The sequence below is a fragment of the Colletotrichum tamarilloi genome (assembly GCF_030869305.1).
Source record: "Colletotrichum tamarilloi strain Tom-12 chromosome Unknown Scaffold_9.1, whole genome shotgun sequence".
Classification (NCBI taxonomy): domain Eukaryota; kingdom Fungi; phylum Ascomycota; class Sordariomycetes; order Glomerellales; family Glomerellaceae; genus Colletotrichum; species Colletotrichum tamarilloi.
Window position 1 is genome coordinate 829,891 of NW_026849392.1, and position 17,096 is coordinate 846,986.

Below are 17,096 nucleotides of genomic sequence, written 5' to 3' on the forward strand. Positions count from 1 at the left end.
AGAAGAAGGGTTGGTCCGTGCCTAAGGTACGTAGTGTATGACAGTGCTGATTTTGTGCTCGGCACTGTCCCTCCATCCTCAAGAATTCAACTGTTCACTGTTCTTACCAACAACTTCTCGGATTTCATGCACGCTTTCACTTCAGATAACTCAGATGCTTTGGATACGCCACTAGAATCTACCTATATATATGCTGCTCATAAGCTCTCACCCACTTTTCCTGGTGTCGAGATCTCTGGTTGCTTGCCAACTTGACCAGCGCCTTCCCCCTTCTCGAGATCCACCATCTCAACATCGCCAGACTGGCCACCTACAGCCTCGACTTGCCCAGCGCCGCTTTCCAACGGCTGGCTTCCGGCGCTCTCACTGCGCACGTTACCAGAACTCCGTGACCACCTGTCCAAAGCGCTTTTTCTATTGGAAGTTGCCGTGGACGTCATCGTGTTCCTCTTGCTTGCGGCACCTGTGCTGTCCAACTGGCTGCGCATTCCGAGCATTAAAGTTACATGTCGGAGTAGAGGTTGCAGGGCGGGGAAACAGCCGACCCAGAGACCAACATGGAGCTCGGCGTCGGTCCATGCAGCTACAGTGAGCATCTTGTACGTCCTAGACTGTGTCAGTATGCTGAAGTCGCTAGTCTAAGCCGCGCCTTATTCGCCATAAGGAGTGCTTACGTGTTTACACCGAAGTCCGTCGTGACGATAATGGAAAATCGAACGATGCCAGTAACGACAGCAAAGATTCCCAGAGAAAAAACCAGCAAGATTTGTATGGCCTTGACGCCCATTTTGACGTAGTTCGTCACAACACATAGCGGAAGGACGACCAGCATACAATCAACAAAGATGCAAATAATGGCATGGCCCAGCATCATCGATCGCTCTTCGCGTTTGTCTCTGCATTGTCGCCATGTGCTAGAATAATTGAAGACATCACTGGAGCAATGAGTCAGCGAGCCATCGCTAGGCCTCAGGGGAGTGTCCCTCTTACGGTATCTGCGAGCATTCTGTCAAGACGAAAAAGAATCCCGACAAACTGACTATGATCACCATAGCATTGAGAGCGTATATGCTCCAGATATATATCTCTGGCAACAAACATCAGCAACTAAGTATGTTGCGGACTGGGATAATCATACTGTTCTTGCTCAAGCGTGGAAGAAACGCTAATATAGACAGGCGTACGGCACCAGAAGCGAGAAAGTAGACCAACTCCATGATAGAAAGCCTCTATTCGCAATACGTTAGTTCCGCGGAGGACTTTCAGTATGAGACATAGCTGACCTTGAAGAATTGAAGCAGCGTCGGCTGGGGAACATCTTCGATCTGGGCCCCGGTGCCGTAGTTGGTTGTGTCCATTTCAAGGGCCGAGAGTGTGACACACAAGGCCTGGTTCCCGTGTTAGTCCATGCAACTTACACCAGGAAGCGGCTTGACCTACCCAAGCTACTATTGCAAGGAAATCATCCCAGCCTAGAGCTTTTACTATGATCTTCCGTGTGAGCAGACGGAGAGAGACCAGCAATGTCGAAACAATAATCAGAGCTAGGTTCAGGTCGAATACATGGTGTCCACCCGAGTTAGGGTGGTACCGCAAGGATTGTCCGACATCAACCATTTCAACTCGTCAAGACAATGTCGTTGGATTTGAGTGCTTCGAAAGCTTCGAGATTCTTGCCATTCATGGAAGAGACCAAAGCCATGTGCCGATTATCCGAGGCGGCCGATGGTTATAATGGAGTCATGGACCACATTCGCCAGCGTTGAGCCTATGCCAGAAGCGTGGGCTACGGAAACATCTACGTACGAGAAGGCACTTGACGCCCAAGACACACGCCAAGCCCCGTTTCGAACAATTTGTGCCATTTTCTGACGCCCTGAGTGCTTGTGCAATCAGACACTGGAGTCTACCGAGTTTGAGAGGCCTCTGGAGGCGGAAACCAGGCCACGCTGAGGTAGATGCGTCGATGGGCTAGAACAGCCGCCGGAATTGCTCATCGCCGCTACATCTAGAGTTTACGCCTCAAATACCGGTCTCAGAAGCTACCTCTCCGGCCGAAAAGGCGCGGGGTGGCCAGAATAGTTCACGACATGCTGAACGATCTGTAAAAAGCGACTTGAACTAGAGCCGAAAGCTCGTAGATACGATGGTGATTGGCGCCTTGTGCCTGGGGGTTTTCTTTTTTCTTCGATGATGGAATCTTGAGCAAGAACTGTCATTCTACCATCGGAGGAGTTTTCAGCTCTGTCGTTGTCGTCACGCAGATCACATCGCACAGGATTGAGAGGTACCGCCCATCTTCATGTCCCGTTCCCGGATGCTTCCTCCCTTTCTCCCTTTCTTCTTTCCTTCGATTTTCTTTCTCATTAAGAAGACGAGTTCCAGAACACCTGTGTAACGGTTATGTTTCTTCGGCGATGACTGTGTATGATGCTTCTCGAAAGCTTGGCCTGGACCCCGAGCTTGACTTGATGTGACGAAAGCGTCCAGATCCAAACCTAAATAGTAGCCTTTAAGATTTAAAGCATTACCCCTCGGCTATAACCGAGCCTCATCGAGGAAATAGTCTTTAGTTTCGCAGCGCGTGGAATGTTCACTGCCCACACATCGATCGGGCTGTGCTTACTCATGCCCAAAACGACACATGCATTCCTCGCCATTGCCGCGTCCAGGCCTCCCTTCAAAGACATTTACGATTGATTCAATTTAGCATGCCACTGAACAAGACCGGCGCCCTCTCATCAACAAACTTGGCAAGAAACAGCAGTTCTTATTAATTCTTTCATCAATGGAACCTCGGAGCACATAAGTAAGCAGGGAGCCTGTCTACGATCCAGACGAGTTCGGCACTCAGATGCGAGGCAACTTGATCAATACTTCCACCATTGTTCTTGCAATTCGATCCTCTTCTCGGTTGGTCTTGGCATACAACGCCTTTGACGAACGCGGCAATCGCTGATCCATATCAACACAAACGAGCGGCAGCAGCCTTGGCCCAATTCCACACCCTGCGTCACTTGTTCCGCCGGCTCGCGGAGAGAGGGGGCCAAGGGACTTTGAGAATCTCAAATCGAACGAATTGCTTCGTCACCTAAGTTCGACGAGTCGATCTGAGTATCTGGGTACTTGCCCCGAATTTTGGAGGTGAGAGCTCGGAGATATTCTTTCTTTATTCACTTTCAGCTTACCCCGAGCCAAAGGTCCTACGTCAATCTCATCCCTTGCAACACCCTCAGCTCTGCCAACCAAGCTCCCAACACTGCACGTCAATATTTTCTCCCCCTTCTTCGGAATAAAGCCAAACGAATGCTTCAATTCAAAGCTCGGAGTTTGGGTGTTCCAAAGTAAGCTCCGACCACATTAAAGTCCAAAAAGAAGAACAAGCAAAGGGAGAAGAGCACCCATCGGCACAGTTCGCGGTATGCCAAACTAGCAAATCGCCGTTTTCGTCAGGACACCAAGCAAAGAATCTCATCAGCCTACGTACAAGCCGAACAAAAACAGAGAGCAAACTTCCCTTCCTAATGAGTACCTCGTCTCAATCCGACAGCATCGCCCCTGCCGCCGACTCCGCCGCCCAAACCGTCAACTCCCTTCTCCTACGCACTTATGCTCTGCTGCAAACGCCTCTGTCCATCCTGAAGCTTCACCAGGCTCTCAACGCCGCAGACCAGGCCCTTGCCATTGCGGCGCACTTGCACCGTTTCGACCTCGAGCCTCGCGCATACCTGTACCGCGGTCATGTACTGAGTGCCTGGGGCCGTTGGCGCGAGGCTCACGCCGCATACGTCCGGGCCGCCAGTGTGAGGGGGGTCGGGTTCGCGGGGACGAACATCCGGGGCTTGACGAGGGATTGTCTGACGATGATTGAGTTTGAGGATGTGAGGCGTCGGAACATGAGGCGCGCTCTGGAGATTGAAGGCCAAGCAACAAAGGATGGGTTGAAGATGGTTCGATTTAGGGACGAGGAGAGTCTGGTTCTCAAGGCCTTTTATGATTATGATGATGACGATGATACTAATGACGACATTGACGACGACGATGAGACGCACTCCGAAGCGAGTCACAGCGGGCTCTATCTTATTTTGAACGGCAGCGGGGAAGTTGTCGGTAGCCGGGAGAGTCTGCCTGACTTGAGGAGTGTACGTGGTAGATCTGTCACCAGATCGCCGACGCTGTGAGTTTAAGGGGCGGGAATATGATGGTAATTACGAGTACAATAGCCACATTTTCAAAACGGAAGCGTTTTGTATGAGCGCCGCTAATTGAGAAACTCATATGATCCGTCAGAAAGCTCTAACAACAAGTTGTTTGCCTCATCTTTCCCTTTTTGGCTGCTTTTGTGAAGTCAAACCATTGAGTCCTTTGATGGCATTATCAATGTCGCGACCTGTTTCATTTCAAAGCAAGCATAGACACCAAAGTCTTTGTGTTCTGCGATTCCCTTGCATCATCCTCATATCATCTTACATCAAGCATCCAAATGATGCCACGATGAGGTCTCCAGAAGACACGAGAAGATCCAACGCCATCCAAAGTTGGGCCAAAGATTGATAACTTTAGGAGATCCCTTAAAGCTAAAAGGTTTGAGAATATTTGATGCTCATTCTTCGTTCGACCTAGATTCTGCTCGGGCCCTCGAGTGTGACTTCACCAAACTGTGTACTTTCTGACCGATGGAGATTTCAAGCGTCATGTCGGAGAAAGGGAAGCCAGCGTCGCCGGCGCCCAGTGATTCACAGAACAGTGGAAACGATGGCACGACAACCTCCTCCTTGATAATTGCCACACCAGCTGAAGAAACCTCTGCTGACGCTGTACGAAAAAGATCGCAAATGACAGCACAGGCGTCAACCGCCTCCGATGAAGCCTCGCCAGAGTCGGAATCGAAGCACATAACGACCTCGTCGTCAGATCAGAGCCAAATTTCATCTTCTCAACAGATACCGAAGTCATCGAACGAGCAGGAAGTCAAGCCCGGAGGAACGGAGTCTTCTAGCGAGACAGATACCAAACCTAGACTTGGCTCAGGTGCCATCAGTTGCCTACTATCCGCACTCGATGACGAGATCGCACCACCTTCCTGGCAAAAGCCCCCTGAAATCTCAGACAACGGGAGTGGCCAGACGTGTAATACATCGCTGGCTCCAATTGTTCCCAATCCAGATATTATCAGCCCCCTCGACCTCACGTCGTCCTCCCCTCGTGCACAATTCCAACCATCGACGTCAACATCAATAGCCTCACGACCACCCAAGAAGAAGTCCGAATCGGTGGACGAGGGCTCTAAAGACGATGGGTCTGACCCCAGTCGTAAAGTTAGCGAGGAAACAGAAGCTACCGCTGCCGATTCTGATCGCTTTCACCAGAATCCCGGTCCTGGGACTGCACTCGGAGCAGTCTATAATCGTCCCTTATACTCTTTGTCGATCGAAGAAGCATTGGACTCGCAGTCGATGAGTGCCGTGCTCGGAAGAGCAAACAAACCCTCCCCTCAACGTCCTCTTTCGACAGAGACTGGCCCGAGGAACAATGTCATTGGAAATGGCAAGGACGATGGTATAGGCGATGATGACCCTCATATCCTACCATCGGCAGCCTTGCAGGAAGCGGAACCCCTAGCGTCGGGGTCAGCCAACTCAGAAACCCCTTCACCTGCACCTGTGAGACCTTTGACACCGAGAGGGCTAGTGGCAGCGCGTGAGAGGGCAAAGAGAGAAAGAGAGCGCAACGGCACTCAACAGGTGACGGACGAGAGACCGCCGTATCCTGAAGATCACATAGAATTTCCAGCTCCGAGACGTTGCCGACCGGAGTCTTCCCAAACAGTCACGTCTCCTGGGGAGAGCCATGCTCGAAACCGAGACGTGTCACCTGTATCACCGATCATACATACTCCCACGCCAACTAGACCGGGAGACATACCAGGCTTCATGAGATCCAATGAGCCGGTCTCGCCCTCCACTCCCATCCAGAACCAACGACGGCATGGCTCCCGGTCCTCGTCAACAGACACCATAGTCCAGCCGCCACCCCCGGTCCATAACCATCAACGCCGCCGTCTGCTCTCCGCCGGTCTAGGCGCATACAACAACGAGCCAGGCCGCTCCGGCGCGGGCTTCACCCTCCGCCGCATCAAGGTCCCGCCTCCGGGCGCTCCAGCCCGCACACACATCTTCATCCGCCCGCAGCCCCTCCCCGGCGGCGAAGAGGAGCGCAGGATGATCATCCAAGTCTGGAATGACACGTTCGAGACGATGCCCCCCGAGTTCCAGACGATGCTCTCGAGCCGCCTCCGGTACCAGCGCTACACCCGCGACGTGGCGGCCCGGCTCCGCAAGGAAGAGTTCGAAAAGGCGACAGGGGAGAGCATGTCCTCGGACGACTACTACGCCCTCTTCGACCTCGAGACATCCAACGACGGCATGATTTCCGCGCTGCTGGAGTGGATGCAGGGGCGGACGTGGGTCAAGGTCCCATTTGTGAACCGCATCATTCACCAGCTCTGCCGGCTGATGTATACCTCTGCACAGGAGGAGGCGCGGCTGCGGCTGACGTATCGGCAGGACATGGATGCCGTCATGGAGAAGCTCGACGAGGTGGAGGTGAAGTGCGCGGCGGAGAGGATGGAGAGGGCCTGGAGGCAGCTGGATGGGTCTGTAAGGAGGCAGCATGAGTTTATCCAGCAGACTCTCACGCGTAATGGCGATCACTGGGGCCACATACCAGGCGTGGTGGTGATGAGTGGGTGCTCCAGGGACGCAAGACGTTGGGAGACTTTCCTTGAGACGGCGCGCGTGCTGGCCCTCGATCACCGCAGCACCGAGGAGATCATTGAGAACAGAATCAGCGATAGTGGAGAGATTCTACAACAGGACCTCGAACAGCTGAACGGCGTCCTTAGAGACATGGCGAAGAACAGCAGGGAGGTGAACGAGTATGTCGGGGCCAGACATCAAGGGGACCAGGTGCAGCGGATGTTCCAGATCGACAACAAGGATCTGGTCGATTCTCTCAGGATCCTCGATGACCAGGTCAAGCGTGATAATGACGAGCGTAGGTCTGCCGTCATGGCCTTTACCAAGATCGCGACACAGCGGTTGGAGGTGCGCCAGAGATATGCTAGCAGCCTGGACTACGCTGCGCAACACGCTCGCGAATCGACTACGCTCGCACCGGGTTTCCAGCCGCAGCCTCCGACTGGGACCTTCGGCAACCATTCGCTGTGTTCAGCTCCCAACGAAATGAGACTCGGGGTTCCCGTGGCGAGCATCCCATCAGAGGCGCCAGCATTCAACACCACCTCTCAGCAAGAAACCCCGCCTCCCCGTGATGGGGTCAGATTCGTCTTGAGTCCTAGAGGCAGCCAGGTTGTAGAGTTCATGGACACGACGGTAGCTCCTGAGCCAAGCCCCGTCTTCACAGATCCCTTTACCAAAACCTGGGAAAACCTCGATCTGGCCGCGGCGAGGCCAGAGTGCCTGCGGTGTCCCACGCTGGAGCGGGAGATCAGTGCCAGACTTGCGGAAATTAAGGACTATTGCCGCATACTGAAGTACAGACTGGATGAGAAACTAAAGCTCGAGAGCGCACTCGAAGCCGTGAGTGAGCGCAAGATCAGAGAAGCGATGGAAGCCCTTCACAACTACAAGAAGCTTCTGGGTCGTCCAGAGGTGCCCGAGTCTCTGCAGTGCATCGTAGACCTGTTAGAGATGCATGGCAAGCGAGTATCCGACCAGGTCGGCTTGCTGAATATGTCCCTTCAGCTGGGGCAAGCTGGCGATTCGACGGACAAGATGCTAGCAGAAACGAGGACAACGATTAGGTCTGTTAAACGACTAGCTGACGCCATCCTCGAGCTCAAATCCCAGATGGCACTATACCTCGAGAAACCCTTTCCTAAGACAGGCGATCAATCTGACTCAGGCGAGAAAGACGTACCGGAGAATGAAAAACAAGCCCGCTTAATAAAGTCGCTGCAAAGACAAGTCCAAGAGTTGTCGGAACGGACCAAGCGTACTCTAGAACAGCAGGCGACAGAGAAGCTCGAGCTAGCGCGCAGGGTAGAGTCATGCATGAAAGAGGAGAGAGATCGCCTCAGAGAACAGGTTCGCACTTTCCAGAGCAAGCTTGAAGATATGCAGGCCGAAGCCCAAGAGCGAGATTCGAATACGGAGCAGATTGTATCGGATAGACTCAGAGAACTCCACAGAGAACGGGAGACGCAAGAGACGGAACTTCGCAATCTCGAAGCCCAGAACAACGCTTTGGAGGAGCAACGTCAAAAGACCACAGATAAGCTCGCGGCTTTAGAGACGGCAAAGGAAGAGAGCGAAAACGAACTGGCAGAACTTGCACGACAAACCCAAGAGCTTCAAATTAAGCTTCAAGCTAAGAGCGAAGCGATGAAGTGGACATCGTACATGACTATTCCCAGGGCTGTGGATAACGCCGGCTCTGATGCTCAACAAAGTGACAGAGCTTCTTACCTGCGGGCAGAGCTGATGGCTGCGCTTAGCAAGGCACGGTCAGAATCATATCGCATATTTGGAGACCAACAAACGAGGAAGACTCTGCCAGATATCATACAGAGTGTCCTGTGGCCTGACACCAAAGCAAAGGAGGGCATCAACGCTGATGTGCCCAACTTCTGGAGGCTAGCGGATTTTGTGAGAAGGAAAAAGGAAATCATAGCAGCACTCGAACAGAGGGATTTGCACAGCTTGCAGAGAGCATTCAACTTGCTTGAAGTGCTCCACGAGTGGAATAGCAACTTGGGTGCTTGGCAGACAGAAGCCCAAACAGCAGAGGTTTGGCGATCCATCAATCTCCTCAGATCGTACGCCAATCTTGAGCTTGGAAAGATCGAAGGGCTCGAAGCTAATGCCTCAGAGAGGCGCAAGGTCGCCAGGGCATTGTTCGAGCAAGCGACGGCTTCTGAAGACGCAGGAGAGATCAAGAAGCCATGGAGTTCCTTGCAGAACAGTCTGGAGGTACAGCTAAACGAAAGAGCTGACGACGCTTCCGCTTGCGACTGCAAGTTTAAACCTCGCCTCTGTCCAAAGCACCAGACTGATGGTGGACTCATGTTCCATAACTTTATGGAGTCAGATGGTTCGAGGCCGGCGGAGATAGAGTTGACGCAGGAGGCGTCCGAGGTGCTTCAGCGATTTGGAGAGACGTTCAAGGTATCGTCCCCAGTGTAGGCTCGCGCGACAGCGGATGTGTCCGGTAAAGAGATTGCGTACGCTTCGACTAGAGAGAATTCTGCAAGAGGATGATGATCTGCAAAGCGGTTTTGATGTCGGGTTGGCCCCAGAAAGGAGCAAATGAGAATGCATACCGGATGCTTGTTTGTTTTTCGCCATCGATTTGCAATCTACAAAGACCTGGCTGCTATCGCCGCGTGGTGTTAGTCACTTGTAACGATGTTGAGATCCTGTTCCTAGAGTTAGAGTCGATAGGTGAAGTGGCGTTTGTCTCTGTCTCTGTCTCTGCATCCGCGCGGCCAGCTGATTCATGTGTTTCCCCGTTGACCAGGGCAGCGAAGTATGTTGATGAAGGCGGCCTTGAGTGAACGTTGGAATCTGCCAATGACAAATGCGGAAGTGTGTGTCGTCTAGGTTGACGTCGGTAGTGGTGGGCAGGCGAGTGAAGTCAAATTGATGTCGAGAAAGCGGATGGTGGGGCCGGGAGGAGGAAGACTGGGGATTGAGATTGCCAGTAGTTACTGAGATACTACCATCGAAGCCTTGGCATCGCATTGAGGGATGTACCTTGCTATCTACTTCTCCTGAGTCCTTTCCTCGTTTAGCGTAGTTACCCGCGCGGGTGGATTGTTCACCACACCATTGCATTCCTCTCCTGCTTCTCTTCTCCGGGCTCCCTCTTCGTGGCACTGATACCAGCGCAACTGCGCCCTGCTGCCAATAGGTCCAACATGACTCTTCCTTCCGACTCAGCCTTTTGCGCCTCTCCCGCTTGTATATTCAAGTCATAGGTCAACTCAAACCGATCCACCCTCAGCAATCAGTACCAGGCCAGACAGATCTGGATCTTGTCTCGGGAACGGCATGTACACGAGCCTCAACCTGCGTCGCCAGTGCGCACGTCAACTGTCTCAGCCCAAACGTGGACCTGGAATGGTCAAGGGGTGTGGCTTTCTCATCACTGAAAGATGATGTGAGTGGCACGCAAAGACAGGCACGATCTAGGCACATCATGCTTAGCTGCATCTGTTGTGACGGAGGCACCTTTGGGTTCTGGCACCCAACGAAAACGACTGCATTTTGGCGTGCCTCAGAACCTGCCGCTTCCCATCGTCTCCGCACTTTCACCTCAAATCACGCCCGAGAACACGTGGATGAGCAACTCTGTACTCCAGAGAACGAGTGAGTTGTTCCGCAAAGTGACAGCTCGAGAAGCAACGGAAGCACCAGATCCATGACGCCCAACAAAGTCAACGGTAATCTGCCAGCCCGCTAGACGGAATTGCATCGTTCCGGATCCGGCGTATCGCTTGCCCTCCGGTATGGTACGCGTGGATTTGCAAGGCAGCGGCTGCTTTCGCCAAGACATTTGTCTTTTGAAGATGAATCAGACCTCTACCAAGGCTACCAGACTATCGGAGCCAGACGCACGAGCGAGAGAAACGGGCAAGTCGTTACGCGACAAAGTCTGGTACACGCGATGCTACGCAAATGAGCACGATACAACGGCATCCTGGCCTCGGAGCAGCTATTTGCCCGCCCACTCTGGCTAGACGGCTTGGGGAGTGTCACCGACCGAAAGCCTACCTCATGCCATTCGCCGCCGCCTTCTACAACAGATTGATTAGATTGCTCGACCTAGCTCCATCTCATTGGACACCCTCGCCGGCTGACTTTAACGTACATCAACGCTGTCGCTTCGAGTTGTATGTATGAAGGCAGTCTTTGCCCTACTGACGCAGCGCGCGCGGCTGCTTCCGGCGATGGCGGCAACGAGCACCAGCCAGCTGTGCAATGTGACGAGTCTAAGCTGGCTGGAAGCACACTTTGGCCAGCCGCGTCGCGTCACATATCACTAAGAGTTCTTGACGGACTGTCAAACTACGGATTGAAGTGGACGACGACGAGTGTAGTCCAGCACTGGCCAGGCCAGGTCCACGCCACTCACTTCATGTCCCGTCCTCCCGCGCTCTCCCGTCAGGCCCTGGCACCTCTAGTTCATCCCGTCCCCGGAGGCGGCGTGTAAGTCGAGGAAACCCCCACTGGAACGGTGCCGTTTCCAAGCGAAAACACGGGGCCTGTCAAGCAAGCCCTTGACGACTTACCCTCTCGGGGATTAGACGCGGGTGGACTATGGCGAAGATCACGACTAACGGATCACGGCCTAATGCAGCAAGGTCAAGGGGGACCAGGGTCACCCTTTTAGCAGGTGACTTTGAGGAGGTCGACAAGATTTGCTGCTGACAAGACATTCCAAGGATCTCTCTCACAAGGGATTTTTGGGCTCCAACTTGTACCCGAAAAACACGGCCCGTACGAGGGCCTTTGCAATCATGTTTCTATCCCATCTAGGCAAGTCAATCTATCTGCAAGATGCAGATAGGCACGCTGATACCAGAGCTCCACACTGGATGCTACTATCTGGATGTATTTTGGAGCCGGGCGCCTGGCTTTCACTCAGCCCTCAGCCCTCGGCCATGACAGTGTCTGGCTTGTGAGGCGGATTCTGTCTCTCCTTGGCGTTGTCTCGTTTCTTTTTGCGGTTTGGCTCGATTCACCCAAATTGTGTCAACGACCCCCGTGCTTCCGTCTTTGGCTGTGTGCTGTGCAGCGAGGCCCCGTCCGAGTCCTGGCGGCGGTTCACGGCATGCTGCAGACAACGGTGGGGTCGAGGGGCTGTTCATCATAGGCGTGACGGACCACTCTACTTTAACCTCAACGAACTTTGCTCGCCTACCCTTTCCTTGCCATAGTATGTACCCTACACAAAAGTACCTCGTCTATGGACCATGGTCTTTTCCATCGCAACGCAAAAGAAACGTAGAGTGCTTTGTCAAGCTGACCAAACCAAAACAGCTAGTCCAGGCTCTATGGAGCTAGACCATACGGCCCTCTCTGTTTCTCAAATTCTCAAATCCTCGTAGGGGAATCCATATTAATCTAGATCCACGATCCGTGAGACCTTCCCTGGCAAACAATTTCCCCCGTCTTTTCTTCTCGCCTCCCTTCCCGCTTACCGCTGTCCAAGCTCCCCTCCCGCCCTGCTGCTGCGCCTGCTCCAGCTGCGGAGAACAAGATGGCGTGAAAGTTACACCGGCTACCGGCATCGAAAAGGACCCTCGTCGAAGATGGGGTTGGCTATCTCGCCATTGGGCATTGGCATGGAGCGGCGATATGTGTACACGTACGGTGTCTGAGCTCTTTTACTCAGCGGCCGTACGACGCAGCTGTCCAGGAGCGGCTCGAGGCTCTCCACATGAACCAAGGCTTGTTATTCTTTTGCTTGGCATCTTCGAGTCTCGGGGCTGGACGAGAGAGATGTAGCTACCCTACCGTGTGAGAGGGGGGAGTCCCTGTTTTTTTTTGTCGAGACTTCAACGGATCGACTTATCTGGGGAACGTGGCGCTTGTCTCACATGGATGTTTATGGAGCTGGGCAGTCGGTCCCTGGTATGTACAGGTCTTTGGGACCACCGTTGTGTAAGTGCGTTGTAAGCAAAGCAACATGAGAGGGCCAACAAATTGAGAGAGGGTACCATGTGAAGCGGGTGGCCGGCCGCGAAGGGAAGGTCTAGACTGAAGACACAATCCGACGGCTATCATTGCAACATTTTCATCGGGGCAACCTTGGGCTGATCGCCCTCGAGTCTGACGGTGATACCCTCCCTCTTCTTTCTTATCTGAACGTTTGCCCTGCTATCTGAAGTCCAGCTGCGATCAGGAAAAGAGGGGATGATCAGGAAAAGAAAAAAATAATAAGGGTGAGTGGGAGAAAAAGCCACGCGGGTCAAGCCACGGGAACTACGTCGGTAGACCGCATTCATCCAAGGACAGCGTGTAAGTGGGGCATGCAGACGACTTGTGTAAGTTCACGTATGAGTTACATAGAGTGGCAGGACTCGACGCCTTTTTTCAGAGTTTTTCAACGCCCCTCTTCATCATCAGATACATCTCAAAAGTACAAGATGAAGGAAGAGATAGGAATCGGTAGGGAGGTATAGGGAAAAGGCAAGGAAGGTACGCTCTAGGGAAAGAATCAGGTAGTAGCAACTCCTTCCCAGACAGATCCGCTCTGCCAAACCTTACAGTCTCGTAATATTCAGGGTTGGCTATTATTTTTCTTTCTTTCTACCTTACCTTAAAATAAGATCGATTCTAAGCCACAAGGGTGGGATGAATCTAAAATCTCAAGGAAGGCACGACCTGGACTGTGTACCTGACCTCCTTCCCTACTTACTCAACCTACCCGGGCCAACCTCCACCACCACCACCACCACCTGGTCCCCCCTCCTTCACACATATTCACCTCACCTCAATATTATCTCCGGTACACAACGCTTCACTTTATTCTTCCTCACCCTCTCCCGCTCCCGCTTGCCGCAAACGGGGGTCTTCCAGGTTTTTTCTACTTCACACACACCTCCCACTGCCGCGTCCCGAGTAAGTATCCTCCCTCTTCATCACAATACTCTGAGACCCTCCGCGCCATTCTTATCAACGAGTCTTCTTTCACACCCTCGTCAACACATCATAACAATACCTTCTTGTTATAAACTTGGCACATTCCCGCTTCTCATCCGTCCTTTCGATTCACTTCAACTCACGACGACAACCTTGCTCACCGCGCTAATCCTCCATCCCTTCTCCAGACTGCGAATAGCCTCAAATTGCTCACTCATCCGCACGACTACGCGCAAAAATGGCTGGAGGAGCTAGTGGCCCCTCAGCTTACCCTTTGCTCTTCGCAAAGCGGACGAAGCTGAACCAGGAGGCGATGATTTACTTCGCCATCGCCCTGGCTTCTATCATGGGCCTCTTCATCGTCTTCCATCTTGGTCGTCGTGGTGCTTCAAAGGCCGGTCTTAATACGAAGCTATCTGGTCTGGCAAAGCCGTTCCTCTTTGTGTCACGGTAAGACTCGAGAATAAATCAGCTTGTACTTTGTCGCATAAAATTACTGACCACCACATAGATCCATCCGAAGAGTCACCGTCTACAAGTTTCCTGCCCTGCCATCCACCGGCCACTTCGTTGTAGCTCTTAGCTACCTCGTAATCAACATCGCCCTGCTATTCACTCACATCGACGCCTCCGCTCTTCCCTATCTCACGGTCATTGCGGCTCGCGCAGGATGGTAGGTTTTACAAAGCCTCGAATACCATTAGCATCTTTGGAAACACCAGAAACTGATCCTTTACAGGCTGTCCATCGCCAACATCGCCTTCGTGGTCTTCCTCAGCCTGAAGAACACTCCTCTCGGCTTCCTAACCGCTTGGTCTTACGAGAGGCTCAATGTCTTGCACCAAATCGCCGGATACATCACCATGGTCCTTATCATTGTCCACGGTGCCACATACTCCGCCTACTTCATCGAGGCTGGTAACATGGCACGCCTTCGTGTTGCTGAAGAAATCTACGGCATAGCCTCCGGGTTCACATTCCTTTCTCTTGTGCTCGCCGGAGCCATCGTACGATTGTGGTACTATGAGCTCTTCTACATTCTTCACGTGTCCTTCTTCGCAATTTCGATGGTTCTCGTCGGCCTTCACCAGCCCGAACTTAGCAAGAAGATCATCATCATTACGGCTGTTGCTGCTGGTATCTGGGTTGCGGACCGCGTTGTGAGATTCATTCGCGTCGTGCTCTACAGCTTCAACAACAACGCAACCGTCTACCCGCTCCCCCACGGTGGCACTCGCATCATCCTCAAGAAGGCCCCCGTTGGCGCAAGTTCTGGAGAACACTGCTTCCTATGGGTTCCCAAGATCCGTGCTCTGGAGATGCACCCTTTCACCATTGCCGCCATGAACCCTCTCGAGTTTGTCATCAACTCGTACGATGGCTTCACCCGCGAGCTCCACGAATACGCAGTCCAGAACCCCGGTGCAACCCTCAAGGCTTCCGTTGAGGGCTCCTATGGAACGTTCCCCAACCCTTCCGAGTACAACAAGATCATACTCGTCGCTGGAGGTAGTGGAGCCAGCTTCACTGTTGGCACGGTCCTCAACCTGTTCAAGAAGGTCGCACAGGGATCTATGCCGAGTGTCACTTTTGTCTGGATGGTCAAGGATCCCGGTAAGTACATTTCGCGATTAACTTTGTCTCCCAAACTCCCAAACTAATCAGATCTCTCAGCTCGTCTCGAGTGGTTCGCCGGTCACCTTTCCACTATTCGTCAGGCCCTCGGTGCTGACATCCAACTCTACGTCACCCGCGCGCCTGGAAGTCAGGGCTCCTCTTCCCAGACTCCTGGCTCTTCCAAGGAGGATCGATCCCGCTCGGGCACCATCTCGTCTGAGGCATCGACGCCCTTCACCCCTTCATCTGAGAAGTTCGAGACCACCAACGGCGTTCCTCAGCAGCCTCCTCGTATCAACACTCGCACCGTGTCCGACCCCGAGAAGTCCGGTTTTGAGTCCGATGCCACATCGCCTTCGTCTCCCACCATCCAGCAGAACGGAGCTTTGAACAGCTTGGGCGGTATCCCTGTTCACTACGGACGCCCCGACGTCGCCAAGATCATCCAGAATGCTATTGATGAGACGCCCTCTGGCGAGCGAGTTCTCGTCATGGGCTGTGGCCCTGAGAGCCTGATGACGCAGGTCCGCAATACGACTGCCAGGTGCATCCGCACATCTGGTCCAGCCGTGGAGCTTCACTGCGAGCAGTTTGGCTGGTAATTCGTGACAGCTGTCCGTGGGAGATGCATCCTGAGTTACGAGCGAGTGGTTTAGCATGGCTTTATTGTCGTCAACATCCTTACTGGCTCATATCACTGGCGTCACTCCACGAAGTTCTTCGTGTGCATACTTTGATCTCCTTTGGTCTCTTTGTATGGTGTTGGAGTATATACGGGTACAGGAACGGCCTTCTGGTTTTGCTCTTCTTTTTGTTTTTATGCGGCAGCAGCTTGGCAACAAAAAGAACAGAGGACATAGGGATTGGATCCTTTCTTAGGGTTTGGTCAAAGAGATATCGTTCTGCTAGGTAGCTGCCGCCCGGTCATTGTCGTCGCGCGCGCGTTCATACCCTCTTACAGAAGCTTGGCCTCGGTGGCCACACTGTAGCTTTCGATGATTCATAGAACAATGGACAATTGGGAAACCCAAATCTCCTACTCGATTCCTATGTGATAGCATCCTCTTATGCATGTCATGTACCTTACCCCTTTGGGTTTCAGTGTGGAGTATGGGAGTGTGGAATAGTTTATGTTTCGTAGATTAATCTAAAGTTTTGTAAACTCTGAGGACAGATTTGGTAAGCTCTTCGAAGGTTTGACAGCCGATGTGGTTGGGGCAAATACAGATAATGATGAAGAAGTTTCCAACGGTCGTCTGATGTCCGGATCGTGATACCCCGCCGAGGGCTTTTCCCTCGGAGCATCCATGACTATGTCGAACTTTAGATCAAACCCCCCTTAGCCGTGGAAAAACAGGATACTCGCCGACGGTCTATTATCACCGAGTCACTTTCGCGTGATAAAGCCATTGGACTAAACAATATGAAGTCCTCGAGTTCAGCTTGAGTTTAGAATCGATCGATAAACCAAACACCCCAGAGGTCGTTTAGAATGCGCACCCTGCATGAGTAGCCGATTCAAGAGTATCACGATCCCGGGTCATCCTTTCCCAGTAGCTACAACAGATTCCAATAATCTCCGCTTACCCAAGCCGCGCGAGACGGCGAGCAGCGAGAGCGTAGAAGAGAGGGTGTCGAGACGGAGGGAGGTAAAGGAGGATATGAACTCGAAACCCACGAGAACCAGACAACTCGAGCCGGCCCGAGACGAAAATCGCTTCCAAGCTTGCCACGACAGCTTCCACCAGAAACCGGGACCACGCCGGCCAAAGGCCTCACGCACAAAGGTAACTAACTCACCGTGCCGCT

At 52.9% G+C, this 17,096-nt stretch overlaps 5 protein-coding genes across 5 annotated transcripts; 4 read left to right on the top strand and 1 right to left on the bottom strand.

Moving 5' to 3' along the window:
• Window positions 1–197: 197 nt before the first annotated feature.
• Window positions 198–1,617, bottom strand: CTAM01_04016 (uncharacterized protein; the record flags this gene model as incomplete). The annotated part of the gene is made up of 6 exons (XM_060520046.1): window positions 198–606; window positions 675–935; window positions 991–1,087; window positions 1,139–1,229; window positions 1,284–1,388; window positions 1,441–1,617. The coding sequence occupies 6 exons, from the start codon at window positions 1,615–1,617 to the stop codon at window positions 198–200; spliced, it is 1,140 nt and encodes a 379-aa protein (XP_060385467.1).
• A 1,907-nt stretch (window positions 1,618–3,524) lies between these two features.
• On the top strand, window positions 3,525–4,181 carry CTAM01_04017 (uncharacterized protein; the record flags this gene model as incomplete). Its single annotated transcript, XM_060520047.1, has 1 exon — window positions 3,525–4,181. One exon carries the CDS (start codon window positions 3,525–3,527, stop codon window positions 4,179–4,181), a length of 657 nt encoding a protein of 218 aa, XP_060385468.1.
• Window positions 4,182–4,694: 513 nt separating this feature from the next.
• On the top strand, window positions 4,695–9,206 carry CTAM01_04018 (uncharacterized protein; the record flags this gene model as incomplete). The annotated part of the gene is made up of 1 exon (XM_060520048.1): window positions 4,695–9,206. The coding sequence occupies one exon, from the start codon at window positions 4,695–4,697 to the stop codon at window positions 9,204–9,206; it is 4,512 nt and encodes a 1,503-aa protein (XP_060385469.1).
• Window positions 9,207–10,531: 1,325 nt separating this feature from the next.
• On the top strand, window positions 10,532–11,235 carry CTAM01_04019 (uncharacterized protein; the record flags this gene model as incomplete). Its single annotated transcript, XM_060520049.1, has 2 exons — window positions 10,532–10,534; window positions 10,852–11,235. 2 exons carry the CDS (start codon window positions 10,532–10,534, stop codon window positions 11,233–11,235), a joined length of 387 nt encoding a protein of 128 aa, XP_060385470.1.
• A 2,673-nt stretch (window positions 11,236–13,908) lies between these two features.
• On the top strand, window positions 13,909–15,889 carry CTAM01_04020 (ferric reductase like transmembrane component; the record flags this gene model as incomplete). The annotated part of the gene is made up of 4 exons (XM_060520050.1): window positions 13,909–14,120; window positions 14,182–14,343; window positions 14,410–15,284; window positions 15,345–15,889. 4 exons carry the CDS (start codon window positions 13,909–13,911, stop codon window positions 15,887–15,889), a joined length of 1,794 nt encoding a protein of 597 aa, XP_060385471.1.
• Window positions 15,890–17,096: the final 1,207 nt, after the last annotated feature.